At 43.0% G+C, this 21,166-nt stretch overlaps 1 protein-coding gene across 1 annotated transcript; it reads left to right on the top strand.

The window, feature by feature from the left end:
- The first annotated feature begins 18,342 nt into the window (after nt 1–18,342).
- On the top strand, nt 18,343–20,932 carry LOC125548624 (potassium channel KAT3-like). Its single transcript, XM_048712191.1, has 9 exons — nt 18,343–18,593; nt 18,686–18,901; nt 19,015–19,170; nt 19,299–19,356; nt 19,453–19,770; nt 19,890–20,129; nt 20,207–20,305; nt 20,403–20,435; nt 20,549–20,932. The coding sequence occupies exons 1-9, from the start codon at nt 18,403–18,405 to the stop codon at nt 20,744–20,746; spliced, it is 1,509 nt and encodes a 502-aa protein (XP_048568148.1). The 5' UTR covers nt 18,343–18,402; the 3' UTR covers nt 20,747–20,932.
- Nucleotides 20,933–21,166: the final 234 nt, after the last annotated feature.

The following is a 21,166-nucleotide window of genomic DNA, read 5'->3' as shown; positions in this document are numbered from 1 at the left end:
GTTTTGCAGGTCATAGATCTGGGCTTGGAGGTGCTCGATTTTCTCATGAAGCTTGAAGATGTTCTCCCCAATGTCCTTGGCATCCAGCTTGTGATTTTTGGTGAACTCCGCGATCATCATGTGGTTGGCGTCGAGTCCGCGTTCCACCATCCCCTGGCACTTGAAAACTTGTTGCTCCATTGCTTCGAGTCTTGTCTCCATGCTTCTGGTCCTCCTTGGTCCCTCAACATCGCGGATGTGCAGCACCCCCTCACACAACTCAATGGTTGAGGGTGTTGCAGCACCTCCGCGAGGTAGGGGTTGATGACCCTCTCGAAAAATTTGTCCTTGGGGGGCGCTTGAAGACGTCATGGTGATCTAGATCTGTCAGAAAAACAGCTCGAAACAAATACAAGAGATATTTGCATGGAGGGCACACGAGGTGCCCACGAGGCAGGGGGCGCGCCCAGGGGGGTAGGGCTTGCCCTCCACCCTCGTGGACGCCTCGTGTCCTTTCAAGACTGCTTCTTATTTTCCTATTTTCTTAAATATTCCAAAAACGGAGAAAAAATGCTATTAGAACCGTTTTGGAGTCGGTTTACTTACCGTACCACATACCTCTTCCTTTTCGGAGGCTGAGACGTTCTGGAAGGTGTCCCTTATATACTCCTTCGGGGTTACGGTTTCAATAACATTAGTTTCAACATTTATAGGATTACCAGAGATATAATGTTTGATTCTTTGACCGTTCACCACCCTCGGATTTGTGCCTTTGAAGTTGTTGATTTTTATGGCACCTGGACGATAGACCTCCTCGATAACGTAAGGGCCTTCCCATTTAGAGAGGAGTTTTCCTGCAAAAAATCTTAAACGAGAGTTGTATAACAATACATAATCACCTACAATAAACTCACGTTTTTGTATCCTTTTGTCATGCCATCTTTTATCTTTTTCTTTAAACAGTTTGGCATTCTCATAAGCCTGGGTTCTCCACTCATCAAGTGAGCTAATGTCAAATAGTCTCTTCTCACCAACAAGTTTGAAGTCATAGTTGAGCTCTTTAATGGCCCAATATGCCTTATGTTCTAGTTCGAGAGGTAAGTTACATGCTTTTCCATAAACCATTTTATATGGAGACATGCCCATAGGATTTTTATATGCAGTTCTAAGGCCCATAATGCATCATCAAGTTTCTTTGACCAATTCTTTCTAGATCTATTAACAGTCTTTTGCAGAATTAATTTAAGCTCCCTATTGCTCAGTTCTACTTGACCACTAGACTGTGGGTGATAAGGAGATGCAATTCTATGGTCAACATCATACTTAGCAAGCATTTTAAGAAAAGCACCATGAATAAAATGTGAACCACCATCAGTCATTAAGTATCTAGGGACTCCAAACCTCGGAAAAATAAGTTCTTTAAGCATCTTAATAGAGGTGTTATGATCAGCACTACTAGTTGGAATAGCTTCTACCCACTTAGTAACATAATCAACATCAACTAAAATATGTGTATACCCATTAGAGGAAGGAAACGGTCCCATATAATCAAAGCCCCAAACATCAAATGGTTCAATAACAAGTGAATAATTCATAGACATTTCTTGACGTCTACTAATATTACTAATTCTTGACATTCATCACAAGACAATACAAACTTACGGGCATCCCTGAAGAGAGTAGGCCAATAAAAACCGGATTGCAATAGCTTATGTGCAGTTCTATCTCCAGCATGGTGTCCTCCATAAGCCTCAGAGTGACACTTGTGTAGGATCTGTTCCTGTTCATGCTCAGGTACACAACGTCTAATAATACCATCTACTCCGTATTTATAAAGGTGTGAGTCATCCCAGAAGTAATGTCTTAAATCATAGAAAAACCTTTTCTTTTGTTGGTATGTGAAACTAGGTAGTATAAATTTAGCAACAATGTAATTAGCATAATCAGCATACCATGGAGCAGTACGAGAAGCATTTATGCCAGCTAATTGTTCATCGGGAAAGCTATCATCAATATGTAGTGGGTCATCAAGAACATTCTCTAACCTAGATAAGTTGTCTGCAACGGGGTTCTCATCTCCTTTTCTATCAATAATATGCAAATCAAATTCTTGTAGTAGGAGAACCCATCTAATAAGTCTAGGTTTAGCATCTTTCTTTTCCATAAGATATTTAATAGCAGCATGATCAGTGTGAACAGTTACTTTAGAATCAACAATATAAGGTCTAAACTTATCACAAGCAAATACAACTGCTAAAAATTCCTTTTTAGTAGTAGCATAATTTCTCTGGGCACTGTCTAGAGTTTTACTAGCATATTGGATAACATTTAATTTCTTATCAACTATTTGTCCTAGAACAGCACCTACATCATAATCACTAGCATCACACATAATTTCAAATGGTAAATTCCAATCAGGAGGCTGAACAATAGGTGCAGAAATCAAGGCTTTCTTAAGTATTTCAAATGCTTCTACACAATTATCATCAAAGACAAAAGGAACATCTTTTTGTAAGAGATTAGTCGGAGGCCTGGAAATTTTTGAGAAGTCTTTAATGAACCTCCTATAAAAACCGGCATGACCAAGGAAACTTCTTATACCTTTAATGTCCTTAGAACACGACATCTTTTCAATAGCATCAACTTTAGCTTTATCAACTTCAATACCTCTTTCAGAAATTTTATGCCCCAAGACAATACCTTCATTAACCATAAAGTGGCACTTCTCCCAATTCAAGACAAGATTAGTTTCTTCACATCACTACAAAACTCGATCAAGGTTGCTTAAGCAATCATCAAAAGAAGTTCCATATACAGAAAAATCATCCATGAAAACCTCAACAATCTTTTTCACAAAAGTCAGGGAATATAACAGTCATGCATCTTTGAAAGGTAGCAGGTGCATTACATAAACCAAAAGGCATACGTCTATAAGCAAAGGTACCGAAAGTGCAAGTAAAATTGGTCTTTTCCTGATCCTTCTTTGACACATGTATTTGAGAGAAACCAGAATAACCATCTAGAAAGCAAAAATATGTATGTTTGGATAATCTTTCTAGCATTTGATCAATGAAAGGTAGAGGGTAATGATCCTTTTTAGTAGCTTTATTTAATTTGCGGAAATCAATTACCATTCTATAACCTGTAACAATTCTTTGTGGGATCAATTCATATTTATCATTTGGAACAATAGTAATACCTCCTTTCTTAGGGACACAATGGACATGACTTACCCACTGACTATCAGCAACAGGATAAATTATACCTGCCTTCAGAAGCTTTAGTATTTCTTTTCTTACCACTTCTTTCATCTTAGGATTTAACCGCCGTTGGTGATCAACAACCGGTTTAGCGTCTTTCTCCAATTTTATTTTGTGCTAGAATAGAGTGGGACTAATGCCCTTAAGATCATTAAGAGTATATCCAATAGCAGCACGGTGCTTCTTCAGAGTTTTCAATAATTTCTCTTCTTCCTGCTCTGAAAGGTTAGCACTAATAATAACAGGATATATCTTCTTTTCATCAAGATAAGCATATTTAAGAGTATCAGGTAATGGTTTAAGCTCAAACACGGGATCACCCTTGGGTGGAGGAGGATCCCCTAGAATTTCAACAGGCAAGTTGTGTTTCAAAATAGGTCCTTGTTTAAAGAATAATTCATCCATTTCCCTTCTTTCATTCATAAACATATCATTTTCATGGTCTAGCAAATATTTTTCTAAAGGATCATTAGGAGGCACGGCAATAGAAGCAAGACCAATATTTTCTTCTTTACTAGGCAATTATTTATCATGGGGTTGTCTATGAAATTTAGCAAATTTAAAAGCATGAGACATATCCCCTAAACCAAAAGAAACAATATCCTTTTTGCAGTCCATCTTAGCATTAATAGTATTCAATAAGAGTCTACCAAATATAATGGGACAAAAGTCATCTTGTGGGGAACCAAGAACAAGAAAATCAGCAGAATATTTAACTTTCCCACACAAGACTTCAACATCTCTAACAATCCCAATCGGTGAAATAGTATCTCTATTGGCAAGCTTAATTGTAACCTCAATACCTTCTATCTCAGCAGGTGCAATATCATGAATAATTTCTTCATATAAAGAATGAGGTATTGCACTCGCACTAGCACCCATATCACATAAGCCATGATAGCAATGATCTCCTATTTTAACAGAAATAACAGGCATGCCTACAACATGTCTATGTTTATTTTTAGTATCGGGTCTAGCAATTCTAGCAGCTTCATCACAAAAGTAAATAACATGCCCATCAATATTATTGGACAAGAGATCCTTAACCATAGCAATACTAGGTTCAAATTTAATTTGCTCAGAGGGTGTAGGTGTTCTAGTATTACTCTTACGAACCACAGTTGAAGCTTTATCATGATCCTTTATTCTAACATGGAAAGGTGGTTTCTCAATATAAGCGGTAGGAACAATAGGATCAACATTATAAGTGATAGTCTTTTCTTCAACTTTAATAGGTTCAACTACTTTTACTTCGATGGGAGGATTATATTTAAGCCACTTCTCCTTAGGGAGATCAACACGAGTAGCAAAGAATTCACAAAAATAAGCTACTATCTCAGAGTCAAGTCCATATTTAGTGCTAAATTCACGAAAAGCATCGGTATCCATAAAAGATTTAACACAATCAAACTTAGGTGTTATACCCGACTCCTTACCTTCGTCGAGTTCCCAATATTCAGAGTTGCGTTTAATTATTTCCAATAAATCCCATTTGAATTCAATAGTCTTCATCATAAAAGATCCAACACAAGAAGTATCGAGCATGGAGCGATTATTGAGAGAAAGCCGAGCATAAATTTTTTGAATAATAATTTCTCTTGAGAGCTCATGATTGGGGCATGAATTAACATTGACTTAAGCCTCCCCCAAGCTTGAGCGATGCTTTCTCCTTCGCGAGGCCAGAAATTATATATGTAATTACGATCACGATGAACCAGATGCACAGGATATAACTTCTGATGAAATTCCAATTTCAATCGGTTGTAGTTCCATGATCCAATATCATCACATAGCCTAAACCATGTCAATGCCATTCCCTTCAAAGACAAAGGGAAGACCTTCTTCTTGATAACATCCTCGGGCATACTTGCAAGCTTAAATAATCCACAAACTTCATCCACATAGATTAGGTGCAAATCGGGATGCAATGTTCCATCTCCTGTAAAAGGATTAGCTAGCAGTTTCTCTATCATACCCAAAGGAATTTAAAAGTAAACATTTTCAGTAGGTTTAGTAGGTTGAGGAGCAACTCTTTGCTCTACTGGTCAGGGTGAAGATACCCCTAACAAGCCCCACAAAGGATTACTTTCCATAGTAACAAGTGATAGTAAATCTCAACACACTATATAAATCTTTCCTTATCAAATTTCACCTACCAAAGGCGTTTCACTCCCCGGCAACGGTGCCAGAAAAGAGTCCTGATGACCCACAAGTATGGAGGATCTATTGTAGTCCTTTCGCTAAGTAAGAGTGTCGAACCCAACGAGGAGCAGAAGGAAATGACAGGCGGTTTTCAGTAAGGTATTCTCTACAAGCACTAAAATTATCGGTAACAGATAGTTTTGTGATAAGGTAATTTGTAACGGGTAACAAGTAACAAAAGTAAATAAGCTGAAACAAGATGGCCTAATCCTTTTTGTAGCAAAGGACAAGCCTGTACAAACTCTTATATAAAGGAAAGTGCTCCCGAGGACACATGGGAATTATCGGCAAGCTAGTTTTCATCACGCTCATATGATTCGCGTTCGTTACTTTGATAATTTGATATGTGGGTGGACCGGTGCTTGGGTACTGCCCTTCCTTGGACAAGCATCCCACTTATGATTAACCCCTCTTGCAAGCATCCGCAACTACAAAAGAAGTATTAATGTAAACCTAACCATAGTGTCGGAGTAAATAGCCATGGGTAGCCTAGCCGGCTGCCCCTGGCCCTTCTGAAAAAAATTACGAGCCCGTCCGGCTCTCAAGAATCCAAGACATGGGGCCGCCTTCCCCTTGCTGGCTGTCACTCAGGCCGGCTTTCGGAAGGTGGCCCGACTTTAGCCCTCATGAAGAAAGCCATGGGAGGGCCGACTTCGAGAAGCCAGCCGCTAGAAGGCCGACTCCAAGAAGCCGTCTCCCATAAAGCGGTCGAGACCGTACCCTCAAAGTTTGCATCCACCTAGCGGCGATGTGACGGGGCGTGGCTACAGTGAAGCCTACCACCCCTGAATCCCGGAGCACGCCTGGCACAGGGCGCCGTACGGAGTGGGCATGACCCGTTCGGCGCGTCACTGTTGCCATGTTGACCCTGGTGTCACCCACGACGAGCCGCTAGCGCGGCCCACAGACGGTGGGCCCCTTCGGGCAGAGAGACACCCGAAGGCGGCCACGCCTCCCCCCAGTCGGCCCAAGACAGAGCCGTCTCCCCTTAGCCGGCTTGCCACCTCCCTCGAAGGAGACGCCCCATTAAGGAGACAAGACGCGGTGAGGCTACAGCGATCGCCCGACGGGCGGCGGCACTGTAGCCGCGCCTACCACGACGAAGCCCACGTCACCAAGATGGAGCGACAGTAACCAGCCGCCGACCAGGCCCTGGACAGTGGGGCCTGCCTGTCGACCAAGGGGCCAGCAGCCGGCGGGACCCACCAGTCGGCGGGCCCCAGCAGCCGGCGCAGAAGCCGGCGAGCGCAGTCACAGACGGCTGGGCCCCGCGCCCAGTCGGATTACCATTGTACCCCCAGGGGGTAGGCCTATATAACCCCCCCGGGGCACCCATGCAAAGGGTTCGACCCCCTGTTAGTTCTAGACACTACACAAGGAGAAGAAGCAAGCTAGCCGTGCCCTTCTTCCTCCTCCCACCGAACAGCTCAAGGAGCATTGTGTAGCTACTTGTCCATCTAGTGATCATGCGGAGACCCCGCAGAGCAGCAGTAGGGGTGTTATCTCCACAGAGAGCCCCGAAGCTAGGTAAGATTCGCTGGCGTGCATGTCTTCGCCTCATCCCGTTTCCAGGCACCGACGATGTCTTACTGGCTCCCACAATGACAAGCCACCCGTTGGCATATGTCGCACCTACCACCCGACACATAGCATGAAACATATGGATCCAAATCAGCCCCTTACAAAGCAACGCATAAACTAGGGTTTAAGCTTTTGTCACTCTAGCAACCCATCATCTACTTATTACTTCCCAATGCCTTCCCCTAGGCCCAAACAATGGTGAAGTGTCATGTAGTCGACGTTCACATGACACCATTAGAGGAAAGACAACATACATCTCATCAAAATATCGAATGAATACCAAATTCACATGACTACTTATAGCAAGACTTCTCCCATGTCCTCGGGAACAAACATAACTACTCACAACTCATATTCATGTTCATAATCAGAGGGGTATTAATATGCATAAAGGATCTTGCTACCTCTTGAGCACTGTGTTGGTTTTCCCTTGAAGAGGAAAGGGTGATGCAGTAAAGTAGCGTAAGTATTTCCCTCAGTTTGTGAGAACTAAGGTATCAATCCAGTGGGAGATCATGCTCGAGTCCCACGCACCTACACAAACAAATAAGAACCTCGCAACCAACGCGATAAAGGGGTTGTCAATCCCTTCAAGGTCACTTACGAGAGTGAAATCTGATAGATATGATAAGATAATATTTTTGGTATTTTTATGATAAAGAGAAATAAAGATGCAAACTAAAATAAATGGCAATAGAAATAGCTAAGTGCTGGAAGATTAATATGATGGAAGATAGACCCCGGGACCATATGTTTCACTAGTGGCTTCTCTCAAGAGCATAAGTATTACGGTGGATAAACGAATTACTGTCGAGCAATTGATAGAAAAGCGAATAATTATGAGAATATCTAGGTATGATCATGTATATAGGCATCATGTCTGTGACAAGTAGACCGAAACGATTCTGCATCTACTACTATTACTCCACACATCGACCGCTATCCAGCATGCATCTAGAGTATTAAGTTCATAAGAACAGAGTAATGCTTTAAGTAAGATGACATGATGTAGAGGGATAAACTCATGCAATATGATATAAAACCCATCTTTTTATCCTCGTGGCAACAATACAATACGTGTCTTTTCCCTTTCTGTCACAGGGATCGAGCACCGCAAGATTGAAACCAAAGCTAAGCACTTCTCCCATTGCAAGAAAGATCAATCTAGTAGGCCAAAACAAACTGATAATTCTAAGAGACTTGCAAAGATAAACCAATCATACATAAAAGAATTCAGAGAAGAATCAAATATTTTTCATAGATAATCTGGATCATAAACCCACAATTCACCGGATCTCGACAAACACACCGCAAAAGAAGATTGCATCGAATAGATCTCCAAGAAGATAGAGGAAAACTTTGTATTGAGATCCAGAGAGAGAGAAGAAGCCATCTAGCTAATAACAATGGACCTGAAGGTCTGAAGTAAGATACTCACACATCACTAGAGAGGCCATGGAGTTGATGTAGAGGCCCTCCGTGATCAATGCCCCCTCCGGCGGAGCTCCGGAAAAGGCCCCAAGATGGGATCTCTCGGTACAGAAGGTTGCGGCGGTGGACTTAGGTTTTTGTGGTGCTCCTGGATGTTTGGGGGGTACGTGGATATATATAGGAGGAAGAAGTACGTTGGTGGAGCAACGAGGGGCCCACGATGGTGGAGGGTGCGCCCAAGGGGGTAGGCGCGCCCCCCTGCCTCGTGGCCTCCTCGATTGTTTCTTGACGCCCACTCCAACTCTCCTGGATCATGTTCGTTGAGAAAATCACGTTCCCGAAGGTTTCATTCCGTTTGGACTCCGTTTGATATTCCTTTTTTGTGAAACTCTAAAATAGGAAAAAAGCAACAATTTGGGTTGGGCCCCCGGTTAGTAGGTTAGTCCCAAAAATGATATAAAAGTGTAAAATAAAGCCCATTAACATCCAAAATAGATAATATAATAGCATGGAGCAATCAAAAATTATAGATACGTTGGAGACATATCAGATCTGAACATATGATCTTCCACCGAATAAACCAACTAACATCAATTACCAGGAGTAATCTACACTACTAGCAACCCACAGGTACCAATCTGAGGTTTTGAGACAAAGATTGGATACAAGATATGAACTAGGGTTTGAAATGATGGTGCTGGTGAAGATGTTGATTTAGATTGACCCCCTCCCGATGAGAGGGTCGACGGTGATGACGATGGTGATGATTTCCCCCTCCCGGAGGGATGCTTCCCCGGCAGAACAGCTCCGCCGGAGCCCTAGATTGGTTCCATCTCGTGGCAGCGGTGCTTCGTCCCGAAAGCTTGCTTATGATTTTTTTCTAGGGCGAAAGACTTCATATAGCTAAAGATGGGCACCAGAGGCCTGCCAGGGGCCCCACGAGACAGGGGGCGCGCCCAGGGGGTAGGGCACGCCCCCCACCCTCGTGGATGGTGTGTGGCCCCCCTCTGGTGCTTTCTTTGCCCAATATTCTTTATATATTCCAAAACTGACTTCCGTGGAATTTCAGGACTTCTGGAGTTGTGCAATATAGGTCTCTAATATTTGCTCCTTTTCCAACCCAGAATTCCAGCTGCCAGCATTCTCCCTCTTCGTGTAAACCTTGTAAAATAAGAGAGAATAGACATAAGTATTGTGACATAATGTGTAATAACATCACATAATGCAATAAATATCGATATAAAAGCATGATGCAAAATGGACGTATCAATTACTATGGGAATTCATGTAGGACTTAATAGGTATTGGTTTAATAAAATGATGAAGGAACCCATCAGAAACGAGCTACACATTTTATATGATGATATATACAGTGATGATCCCGACTATGGGTTTATGAATATTAAAATTACTAGTCAAAGTCCTTTTCATGATTTGAGCTCATCTACTAGGAGGGAAATAAAGGAAATGGTAGAATTTCTAAGACGGGTTTTGGAGGATTTAATGAGAAAAGAATTGCATGCCAAAGATGATAATATCTAGATCTATTCGTGTTTTATGCCTAGCTAGGGGCGTTAAACAATAGAGCTTGTTGGGAGGCAACCCAATTTTATTTTTGTTTTTGCTTTTTAGGTTCTATTTTGCATTAAATAATTTATCTAGCCTCTGGTTAGATGTGGTTTTATGTTTTAATTAGTGTTTGTGCAAGTAAGACCTTTGGGGTAGCTTATGGTGATAGTTGATTTGATCTTGCTGAAAAACAAAAAAATTTGCGCTCAGGAAATTAATTTTCGTTTTTAGCAGAAGCACGATAAAATACTGATTCTTTTTGCAGAAGATTAATAAAAAAATTCTTAGGCGTCCTAAGTTTTCAGAATTTTTGGAGTTACAAAAGTATTCGAAATCTCCAGATTTCTACTGATTGTTCTGTTTTTGACAGATTCTGTTTTCTATGTGTTGTTTGCTTATTTTGATGTATCTATGGCTTGTATCGGGGGGTATGAACCATGGAAAAGTTGGAATACAGTAGATATTACACCTATATAAATAAAGAATGAGTTCACAACAGTTCCAAAAGTGGTGATTTATTTTCTTATACTAACGGAGCTTATGAGATTTTCTGTTGAGTTTTGTGTTGTGAAGTTTTCAAGTTTTGGGTAAGGATTTGATGGACTATGGAATAAGGAGTGGCAAAAGCCTAACCTTGGGGATGCCCAAGGCACGCCAAGGTAATATTCAAGGAAAACCAAGAGCCTAAGCTTGGGGATGCCCCGGAAAGTATCCCCTCTTTCGTCTTCGTATATCGGTAACTTTACTTGAGGCTATATTTTTATTCGCCACATGATATGTGTTTTGCTTGGAGCGTCTTGTATGATTTGAGTTTTTCTTTTTAGTTTGCCACAATCATCCTTTCTATACACACCTTTTGAGAGAGACACGCATGAATCGTGATTTATTATAATACTCTTTGTGCTTCACTTATATCTTTTGAGCTAGGCAATTTTGCTCTAGTACTTCACTTATATCTTTTTAGAGCACGGCAGTGGTTTTATTTTATATAAATTTAGGAACTCTCGTGCTTCACTTATATTATTTTGATAGTCTCTAAATAGCATGGTAATTTTCTTTGGTTATAAATTTAGTCCTAATATGATGGGCATCCAAGATGGATATAATAAAAACTTTCATATAAAGTGCATTGAAATACTATGAGAAGTTTGATTCCTTATGATTGTTTTGAGATATGAAGATGATGATATTAGAGTCATGCTAGTAAGTAATTGTGAATTTGAGAAATACTTGTGTTAAAGTTTGTGATTCTCGTAGCATGCACGTATGGTGAACCGTTATGTGATGAAGTCGGAGCATGATTTATTTATTGATTGTCTTCCTTATGAGTGGTAGTCGGGGACGAGCGATGGTCTTTTCCTACCAATCTATCCCCCTAGGAGCATGCGCGTAGTACTTAGTTTCGATAACTAATAGATTTTTTCAATAAGTATATGAGTTCTTTATGGCTAATGTTGAATCCATGGATTATACGCACTCTCACCCTTCCACCTTTGCTAGCCTCTCTTGTATCGCGCAACTTTCGTCGGTACCATAAACCCACCATATACCTTCCTCAAAACAGCCACCATACCTACCTAATATGGCATTTCCATAGCCATTCAAATATATGTTGCCATGCAACTTTCCACCGTTCCGTTTATTATGACATGCTCCATCATTGTCATATTGCTATGCATGATCATGGAGTTGACACCACATTTGTAGCAAAGCCACCGTTCATAATTCTTTCATACATGTCACTTTTGATTCATTGCACATCCTAGTACACCGCCGGAGGCATTCACATAGAGTCATATTTTGTTCTAAGCATCGAGTTGTAATTCTTGAGTTGTAAGTAAATAAAAGTGTGATGATCTTCATTATTAGAGCATTGTCCCATGTTAGGAAAGGATGATGGAGACTATGATTCCCCCACAAGTCAGGATGAGACTCCAGACAAATAAAAAAAGAGGCCAAAAAATGAGAGAAGGCCAAAAAATGAGAGAAAAGAGAGAAGGGGCAATGCTACTATCCTTTTACCACACTTGTGCTTCAAAGTAGCACCATGATCTTCATGATAAGAGAGTCTCTTATATTGTCACTTTCATATACTAGTGGGAATTTTTCACTATAGAACTTGGCTTGTATATTCTAATGATGGGCTTCCTCAAATTTCCCTAGGTCTTTGTGAGCAAGCAAGTTGGATGCACGCCCACTTAGTTTATTTTTGAGCTTTCATAAACTAATAGCTCTAGTGCATCCGTTGCATGGCAATCCCTACTCACTCACACTGATATCTATTGATGGGCATCTCCATAGATTGCTGATACGCCTAGTTGATGTGAGACTATCTCCTTATTTTTGTCTTCTCCACAACCACCGTCTATTCCACCTATAGTGCTATGTCCATGGCTCACGCTCATGTATTGGGTGAAAGTTGAAAAAGTTTGAGAACACCAAAAGTATGAAACAATTGCTTGGCTTGTCATCGGGGTTGTGCATGATTTAAATATTTTGTGTGATGAAGATGGAGTATAGCCAGACTATATGATTTTGTAGGGATAAGCTTTCTTTGGCCATGTAATTTTGAGAAGACATAATTGCCTTGCTAGTATGTGATAACCCACAAGTATAGAGGGTTGCAACAGTTTTTGAGGGTAGAGTATTCAACCCAAATTTGTAGATTCGACACAAGAGGGGCCAAAGAATATTTGAAGGTATTAGCAGCTGAGTTTTCAATTCGACCACACATGGAGATTAGTTATCTGCAGCAAAGTGATCAGTAGCAAAGTAGTATGATAGTTTTGATAATAGTAGCAGTAGCAACGGTAACGGTAAGAGTGATAGCAATAGTTTTGTAACAAGTGCAACCATAACAATAGCAGTAGTAACTTAGCAAGAACAATATAAGATAAATTTGTAGGCATTGGATCGGTGACTTGTTGGATGATATTCATCATGAGACAGTTATAACCTAGGGCGATACGACAGTAGCTCCAGTTCATCAATATAATGTAGGCATGTATTCCGTAAATAGTTATACATGCTTATGGAAAGAACTTGCATGACATCTTTTGTCCTACCCTCCCGTGGCAGCGGGGTCCTATTGGAAACTAAGGGATATTAAGGCCTCCTTTTAATAGAGAACCAGAACAAAGCATTATCACACGGTGAATACACGAACTCCTCAAACTACGGTCATCACCGGGAGTGGTCCTGACTATTGTCACTCCAGGGTTGCCGGATCATAACACGTAGTAACTTGCAAGATCGGATCTAGAACATTGATATAATGGTGATAACATAAACGGTTCAGATCTGAAATCATGGCAGCTGGGCCCAAAGTGGCAAGCATTAAGCATGGCAAAGTCATAGCAACATCAATCTTAGAACATAGTGGATACTACGGATCAAGCCCTAACAAAACTAACTCGATTACATGATGAGTCTCATCCAACTCCTCACCGACCAGTGAGCCTACGAAGGAATTACTCACTCCCGGTGGGGAGCATCATGGAATTGGCGACGGAGAAGGGTTGGTGATGATGAAGAACGAAGATCCCCCTCTCTGGAGCCCCAAATGGACTCCAGATTTAGCCTCCCGATGAAGAACAGGAGGTGACGGCGGCTCCGTCTCGTGGATCGCAATATTTCTTATTCCTTATTTTTCTGGAAAAATAGGATTTTATAGCGTCGGTTTGAGGGTCTGCGGGGCCACCAGGTGGGGACAACCCACCTGGGAGCGCCCTGGTGGGTTGTTCCCACCCAGGTGCCCCCCTCCGGTGGATCTTGGGTCCAGAAATTTTTATTTATTGTATAAAAAATCCTCGCAAAGTTTCGTTCCATTCTGAGAACTTTTATTTCTGCACAAAAACAACACCATGGTAGTTCTGCTAAAAACAGCGTCAGTCCGGGGTTAGTTTCATTCAAATCATGCAAATTAGAGTCCAAAAGAAGAGGAAAAGCGTTAGAAAAAATAGATATGTTGGAGACATATCAGTATGCTTGAAGTATTATTGTTTTTATGTCAATATTAAACTTTTGTTTTGAATCATACGGATCTAAACATTCATGCCATGATAGATAAAATTACATGGATAAATATGTTACGTAGCATTCCACATCAAAAATTCTATTTTTATCATTTACCTACTCAAGGACGAGCAGGAATTAAGCTTGGGGATGCTTGATACGTCCCCAACATATCTATAATTTTTTATTGTTTCATGCTATTATATTATTTGTTTTGAATGTTTTATATGCATTATTATGCTATTTTATATTATTTTTGGGACTAACCTATTAACCTAGAGTTCAGTGCCAGTTTATGTTTTTTCCTTGTTTTAGAGTTTCGCAGAAAAGGAATATCAAACGGAGTCCAAACGGAATAAAACTTTCGCGATGATTTTTCTTGGACCAGAAGACATCTAGAGGACTTGGAGTGCAAGTCAGAGAAGCCACGAGGCGGCCACAAGGACGGAGGGCGCGCCCCCACCCTTGTGGCCCCCTCATGACTCCACCGACCTATTTCTTCCGCCTATATATATTCTTAAATATTCCCAAACCAACTAGGAGAGCCACAAAAACACTTTTCCACCGCCGCAACCTTCTGTACCCGTGAGATCCCATCTAGGGGCCTTTTCCGGGGTCCTACCGGACGGGATTCGAACACGGAGGGTTTCCACATCAACACCATTGCCTCTCCGATGAAGCATGAGTAGTTTACCACAGACCTACGGGTCCATAGCTAGTAGCTAGATGACTTCTTCTCTCTCTTTGATTCTCAATACCATGTTCTCCTCGATGTTCTTGGAGATGTATTATATGTAATACTCTTTTGCGGTGTGTTTGCCGAGATCCGGTGAATTGTAGATTTATGATCAGCTTATCTATGAATATTATTTGAATCTCCTCTGTATTCTTATATGCATGATTTGATATCTTTGCAAATCTCTTCGAACTATCGATTTGGTTTGGCCAACTAGATTGGTTTTTCTTGCAATAGTAGAAGTGCTTAGCTTTGGGTTCAAACTTGCGGTGCTTGATCCCAGTGACAGAAGGGGAACCGACACGTATTGTATTGTTGCCATCGAGGATAACAAGATGGGTTTTTTATCATATTGCTTGAGTTTATCCCACTACATCATGTCATCTTACTTAACGCGTTACTCTGTTCTTCATGAACTTAATACTCTAGATGCATGCAGGAGTCAGTCGATGTGTGGAGTAATAGTAGTAGATGCAGGCAGGAGTCGGTCTACTTGATACCGACGTGATGCCTATATTCATGATCATTGTCTTAGATATCGCCATAACTTTGCGCTTTTCTATCAATTGCTTGGTAGTAACTTGTTTACCCACCGTAATATTTTCTATCTTGAGAGAAGCCTCTAGTGAAACCTATAGCCCCCAGGTCTATTTTCCGTCATATAATCTTCTATTTTCCATCATATAAGTTTTCGATCTACTGTTTTAGTTTCATATTTACTTTCTGTTCCATAAACCAAAAATATTACTTTACCGTTTACCCATCTTTATCACATCTCACTTTGCAAATAACCGTGAAGGGATTGACAACCCCTTTATCGCATTGGATGCAAGTTGGTGTTTGTTTGTGCAGGTATTCAATGACTTGAGCGTTGTCTCCTACTGGATTAATACCTTGGTTCTCAAAACCGAGGGAAATACTTACTCTACTTTGTTGCATCACCCTTTCCTCTTCAAGGGAAAAACCAACGCAAACTCAAGAAGTAGCAGTGTTAAATCTAAAGTGAATGGAAAGTTTGTTTCTGTAATAATTTATTTCATAGGACTGTCCTCCTTCCTCCAAGTAATCAATCACTAAAGGTGTGGAAGTCACTTTGGTTATGTTGACAGTAGGAATATAAGAGTGTTCATGTTGGTTCAATATCTTTTATATTTATCGTTTCGATGCAATATATTAATCCGTTTGAAATAATTCATGCTTCATGAACGTGACGACCCTGTTCTCTCAACTGTGATCTTTTGCTCGAGGATGAGCAAAAGTCTAAACTGGGGGGATTTGATGAGTCAATTTTGCTTCAGTTTTTACACCTCACTTTAGCATCATAGCTGCAGGATTTTGGAATTTTACTGCTTTCGCACAACCTTTTCCTGATTTCACCAGATTCCTAAAGGAGGAGATCTTGAGCATTGATGAGAATATATATATTTCTGGGCAAAAATCATGCTAATTTACGTCATAATAGCCTACCAAGCAAAGAGAAGACCATGTGGAAAGAACACCAGCCATGCCAGATTTCCAGAGAGGAAGCTAGAGTGCGGTACAAGCATCGCCCACTCGTATCATCAGGCATCACGTCATCCTGGTTAACTATTTCATCTCCGTGTGATTGGATCTGGTAGATGACGAACATAGAGGCCAGGACCATGAATCAAAAGCAACAAACCTCACCTCCAAAGGGAATCTAAGAGGGGGTGGGTGATCTGCAAAGGGCAATGTCACACCATCACCTCGATCAAGGAGACTATGATCACCACCACCACAACCATCATCATCATCCACATTCTCGACATCGACCTCTCCGATCCATTTCATCTCGTTTTAATACCAAACACTAGTGTGGATTCATACATGTGTTACATTAGTCATCAGTCATCTCTTATATCCACGAACACCATGATAATGTCTATTGTCTCTATGTCTAAGTAAAACCCTAGTTCTTGGGGATATGGAGGAACCCTAGTATGTTTATGAGCTCAACTCCGGTAAGATACAATATTTTCTTTATATGTTTAGGTTAACTATTCTTCATGATGTTGTGTAAAGTCGACTGCACAACATTTGCCTTAATGGACATGAAGGATGTTACTATAACTGGGACGTGGTGATGCAGAGGTACTGCGGTGACAAAAGCTATCTCCCACCTTTGCCGACCTTTGATAGCGGCAATAATGGGGACCCTAAAGCCTTATGTCGCATCCACGGGGAGCCCCGTAATCATCATCGCTTCCACCCAACAAGGAGATGGTTAGTGGTGGCATATGTGACACGGAGTTGCGGCAGTATGCGGCGTATATTTATTTGGCTCTACCCACATTGAAAACATGTAACATGTATTTTGTATCTGAACCTAAAATTATGTCTATGCACGATTAAGTAACAAACATACCAGTGGTAAATCCGGGCTCCTTTTGAATGCTTTAGCCCAATTACAGTTTCCACCACTTTCCATTACTCTCTTGCTAATTATTACTTTTTCTAGGGCACTTCAATTCTCATTTAGACACACTTGTAATATTTTCACCTTCACAACTATTTTGCTTTGAATCGCAAATGACTTGCACGAACTTTTCAATAAACTTCTACAAGATGCAAAAACCATTTTCTAAGCTTCTTATGGGATCTACTCTTATTTCCAGAAGACTATAACTGTACCCTATGGCATTTGCAGGACATCACTCGCCTCACCAACTGCGCCATCTGCCGCACGCGCCTTGACGCATCACCCAGTCCAAGCCAGGGCCTCCGCCATGCCTCCATCGCCCCTGCATCCCTCTATACCCCCCCTACGATCTCCATTGTTGGCAACCTCCTTGCACCTCTCCTGAACCCATCAACCTCCAACTCCCCTCCACCGGTGACAGCACTACCAGGTTTTCCCCGGCTCCGGGTCGCATCTAGCTCAGCCTCGCCTGCTACCCCCACCTCGATGTTGAGTCCTTGTCACCTCCCTCGGAGCTTCGGGCAAAATTGACCGGCACGAATTGGATTTTGAGGCAACTGGTGAATAGCAAATGCGCAAGACTAAAACATTACCTAATATTTGACATGACGGAAATTGGCCAACTTGCAATTCATGTCTTGCATGGCATTATTTGTACCACTTAAGAGAAAGCATCTTCTCAGCCTCATCAAAAAGGACAAACAACAAATTTCATGAGGCGCCTTTCTAATCTGATTGTCATGGCATAACTGCCTGCAACTGAGATTTACGCCCAATGGGAAACCTGACATCGCGTGTGCGCCACCACTTGGATCGGTAATGGCCGCGCCACCATTGGCCAGGGCACGCAATCTGGGATCGACAAGTCCATAGGCGACGTGGGGCACGGGACATGAGGCGATCCCAACGCGACTTTGGCCGGCCCATCGGCATGTCTCGGCTGCCCCGTGACAAGACCAAAGGCGAGTTATCGTATTCCCTTCCTAAAGGTGTTCCCGTTCCATACAACCGTTTTGGTCAGAGCCACGAAACGTAACGGGAAGCCAAAGGGGTGGCTCGCGCGCGCTCGGCCGCTCCGGCCGGTATAAATACGCGGCGCGGTCGCGGCATCCCTCTGCAGTTCTCCGCGCTCTGCCTTTAGCTACAGACTAAGCAGTCCACCTCCAGTAGTGAGCGAGCGAGCGAGCGAAATGGCACGTTCTTCCCGCGCTCGCACGGGGTCACGGGTGACGCGGTGCTTCCCATGCTACGACGGCGACAGGACCGGCGACTTCAGCGGCTGCAACGTCCCCAACGATCTCCTCCCGTCGCTCGGCGCCACCGCCGCCGCGCAGCCGACCTCCGGCAAGTACCTCGTCTCGCCTTACGGCCGGCGCTACAGGTACGCACGCACGCACGCACGATTGCTTGTCTCAGTCGCGTACTGTTAGATAGACAGGCGGTGAAGGTGATCGATCGATCGTTGATGTGCAGGGTGTGGGAGACGTTCCTGATCCTGCTGGTGGTGTACTCGGCGTGGATATGCCCGCTGGAGTTCGCGTTCCTGAGGCACCTGCCCCGCGCGCCTTTTGTCGTGGACGATGTCGTCAACGGCTTCTTCGCGGTCGACATCCTGCTCACTTTCTTCGTGCCCTATGTCGACAACAGGTCTTACCTTGTCGTCGATGATCCGAAGAAGATCGCACTCAGGTGCTGCTGCTACTACGTGCTCCCTCAGTGTCGAGACTTTAATCTCTCAGACACGCATGAATGCACTACTGTATTTACCTGTAGATCCTGCCTTGTTTCTTTTTGGTTTGCAGGTATCTGTCGACCTGGTTCATCTTTGACGTTTGCTCCACGGTTCCATTCCGCTCCATCACCCGCCTCTTCACCAGGCACGAGCACAGCCTCGGCCTCAAGTTCCTCAATGTGCTTCGCCTCTGGCGGCTGCGCAGAGTCAGCTCCTTGTTTGCAAGGTACTACTAGCACAGTAGCATATGTAGATAAGCACTGTGCACTTGGCATATATACCAAGTTAAAAAAGGTCACTGGTCAGTACGTGCAACTTAATTAACAATGATGATTCTCTTATTCCTTTCCGTAGGCTTGAGAAGGACATCCGTTTCAACTACGCCGTGATACGCTGCACAAAGCTCATCTCGGTACGTCCAGATTCTCTCTTCCTTTCTAGGAGTACTGTAGTAGTAGTAGTTCTTCTTCCTCATGCATGCGTGCATGCGCCACGGATGATGATGCAGGTGACCCTGTTCGCGGTGCACTGCGCCGGGTGCATCAACTACCTGATCGCGGACAGGTACCCGGACCCGGCGAGGACTTGGATAGGCGCGGCGCACCCGGACTTCAGGGAGGACGGGCTGTGGGTGCGGTACGTCACGTGCCTCTACTGGTCCATCACCACCATGACCACCACCGGCTACGGCGACCTGCACGCCCAGAACGCCAGGGAGATGCTCTTCGGCATCTCCTACATGCTCTTCAACCTCTGGCTCACCGCCTACCTCATCGGCAACATGACCAACCTCGTCGTCCACAGCACCAGCCGCACCAGAGACTTCGTACGTATATATGCATCCCGTTCCACTCCAAACTATAAACGCTAGCCTCGTACCACTGCAGTGCTCTGATGCATCTTTGGCCGTGAATGATCATGGCTTGTGCATGCACAAAAATGCAGAGGGACATGGTTCAGGCTGCCACGGAGTTCGCGGCGAGGAACCAGCTGCCGCGGCAGATAGAGGAGCAGATGCTGAACCACATATGCCTGAGGTTCAAGGCAGAGGGGCTCAAGCAGCAGGACACACTGGACATCCTCCCCAAGGCGATGAGATCCAGCATATCGCTCTATCTCTTCTTCCCGGTGGTTCAGGGCGCCTACCTGTTCAGGGGAGTCTCCCCAAGCTTCATCCAGCAACTGGTGAGAAACTTGTAAAGCCTTACGGTTGAAGGGGTAGGAATAGCTCACAAATTCTGAATTTGTTTCGAACTATGCAGGTAACGGAGATGGTGGCCGAGTACTACGCCCCGAAGGAGGACATCATACTGCAGAACGAGTACCCATCGGACCTACACCTTCTTGTGACCGGAGAAGTGGTATGTAGAATCCTATGGATTTACCACGTTATCTTGAATTCACAGACCTTGCAGGGCTTGCATATTACTACTAATCAATCTGCATCTTCATTGACAGGATATTGTGGCGTTCCTAGATGGGACAGAGCAGGTACTGTTTCCCGGGTTCATGACTTGACCAAAAAAACATGCAATGCAGAGTGCAATCTGCAAAGTTGGTCCCTCAAGTACTTAACGTACTTACTGATAACGTGCACCTTTCAGGTTTATGGAAAAGCGACTGAGGGAGGACTGCTAGGGGAGATCGGGGTACTGTGCAACAAGCCACAGCCGTTCACTTTCCGGACAGCCAAGCTATCTCAGGTTCTAAGGATCAGTAGGCCCAAGCTGATGGATATCATCCAGGAAAATGCAGAAGATGGCGAGATCATCAGGATCAATCTTGAGCAAGTAAACGTCTAAGTAACGTGCACCCTATCAAGGTATACACGGAATGAATGTATTGGCTTTGTGTACTTCAAATATAAGAAAATTGAAGTATGGAACTATGGAAGGATACACCAAAATGATCAGGGGACTGTACAAAGGCTGAATCCTTGAGACGGTCTCTCGCCTATTGAAGAACGCGACTTGCTATTTAGCACAACAGTTTAAGTGTCCAAGACCACATATGTATATAGTATTGTGACTTTAACGGGTGTAACGAGTGAAATAACTGTTGATTGTGCTCGAACATAGTTATTTTGCACCATGTAATTGGGTGACGGTGCTACTAACGATATCGAGGCCAACCACTGTCGTTGCAATGACTCACAACAAGTATTCACCTTACCACCCTACAGTACTTAATGCACACAACCATGCACGGAGTTGCAATCACAT

Source organism: Triticum urartu, chromosome 3 (genome assembly GCF_003073215.2).
Source record: "Triticum urartu cultivar G1812 chromosome 3, Tu2.1, whole genome shotgun sequence".
NCBI lineage: Eukaryota > Viridiplantae > Streptophyta > Magnoliopsida > Poales > Poaceae > Triticum > Triticum urartu.
The sequence above is the reverse complement of the archived record's forward strand: the minus strand, read 5'-3'. Positions and strand labels throughout refer to the sequence as shown.

What these genes read in the sequence shown, in the direction of transcription:
- LOC125548624 (XM_048712191.1), top strand. Translation starts at nt 18,403, where the DNA reads ATGGCACGTTCTTCCCGCGCTCGCACGGGGTCACGGGTGACGCGGTGC. An exon ending in GCTGCACAAAGCTCATCTCG is followed by an intron (nt 19,357 to 19,452) that starts GTACGTCCAGAT and finishes ATGATGATGCAG; the next exon opens with GTGACCCTGTTCGCGGTGCA. An exon ending in CCAGCCGCACCAGAGACTTC is followed by an intron (nt 19,771 to 19,889) that starts GTACGTATATAT and finishes ACAAAAATGCAG; the next exon opens with AGGGACATGGTTCAGGCTGC.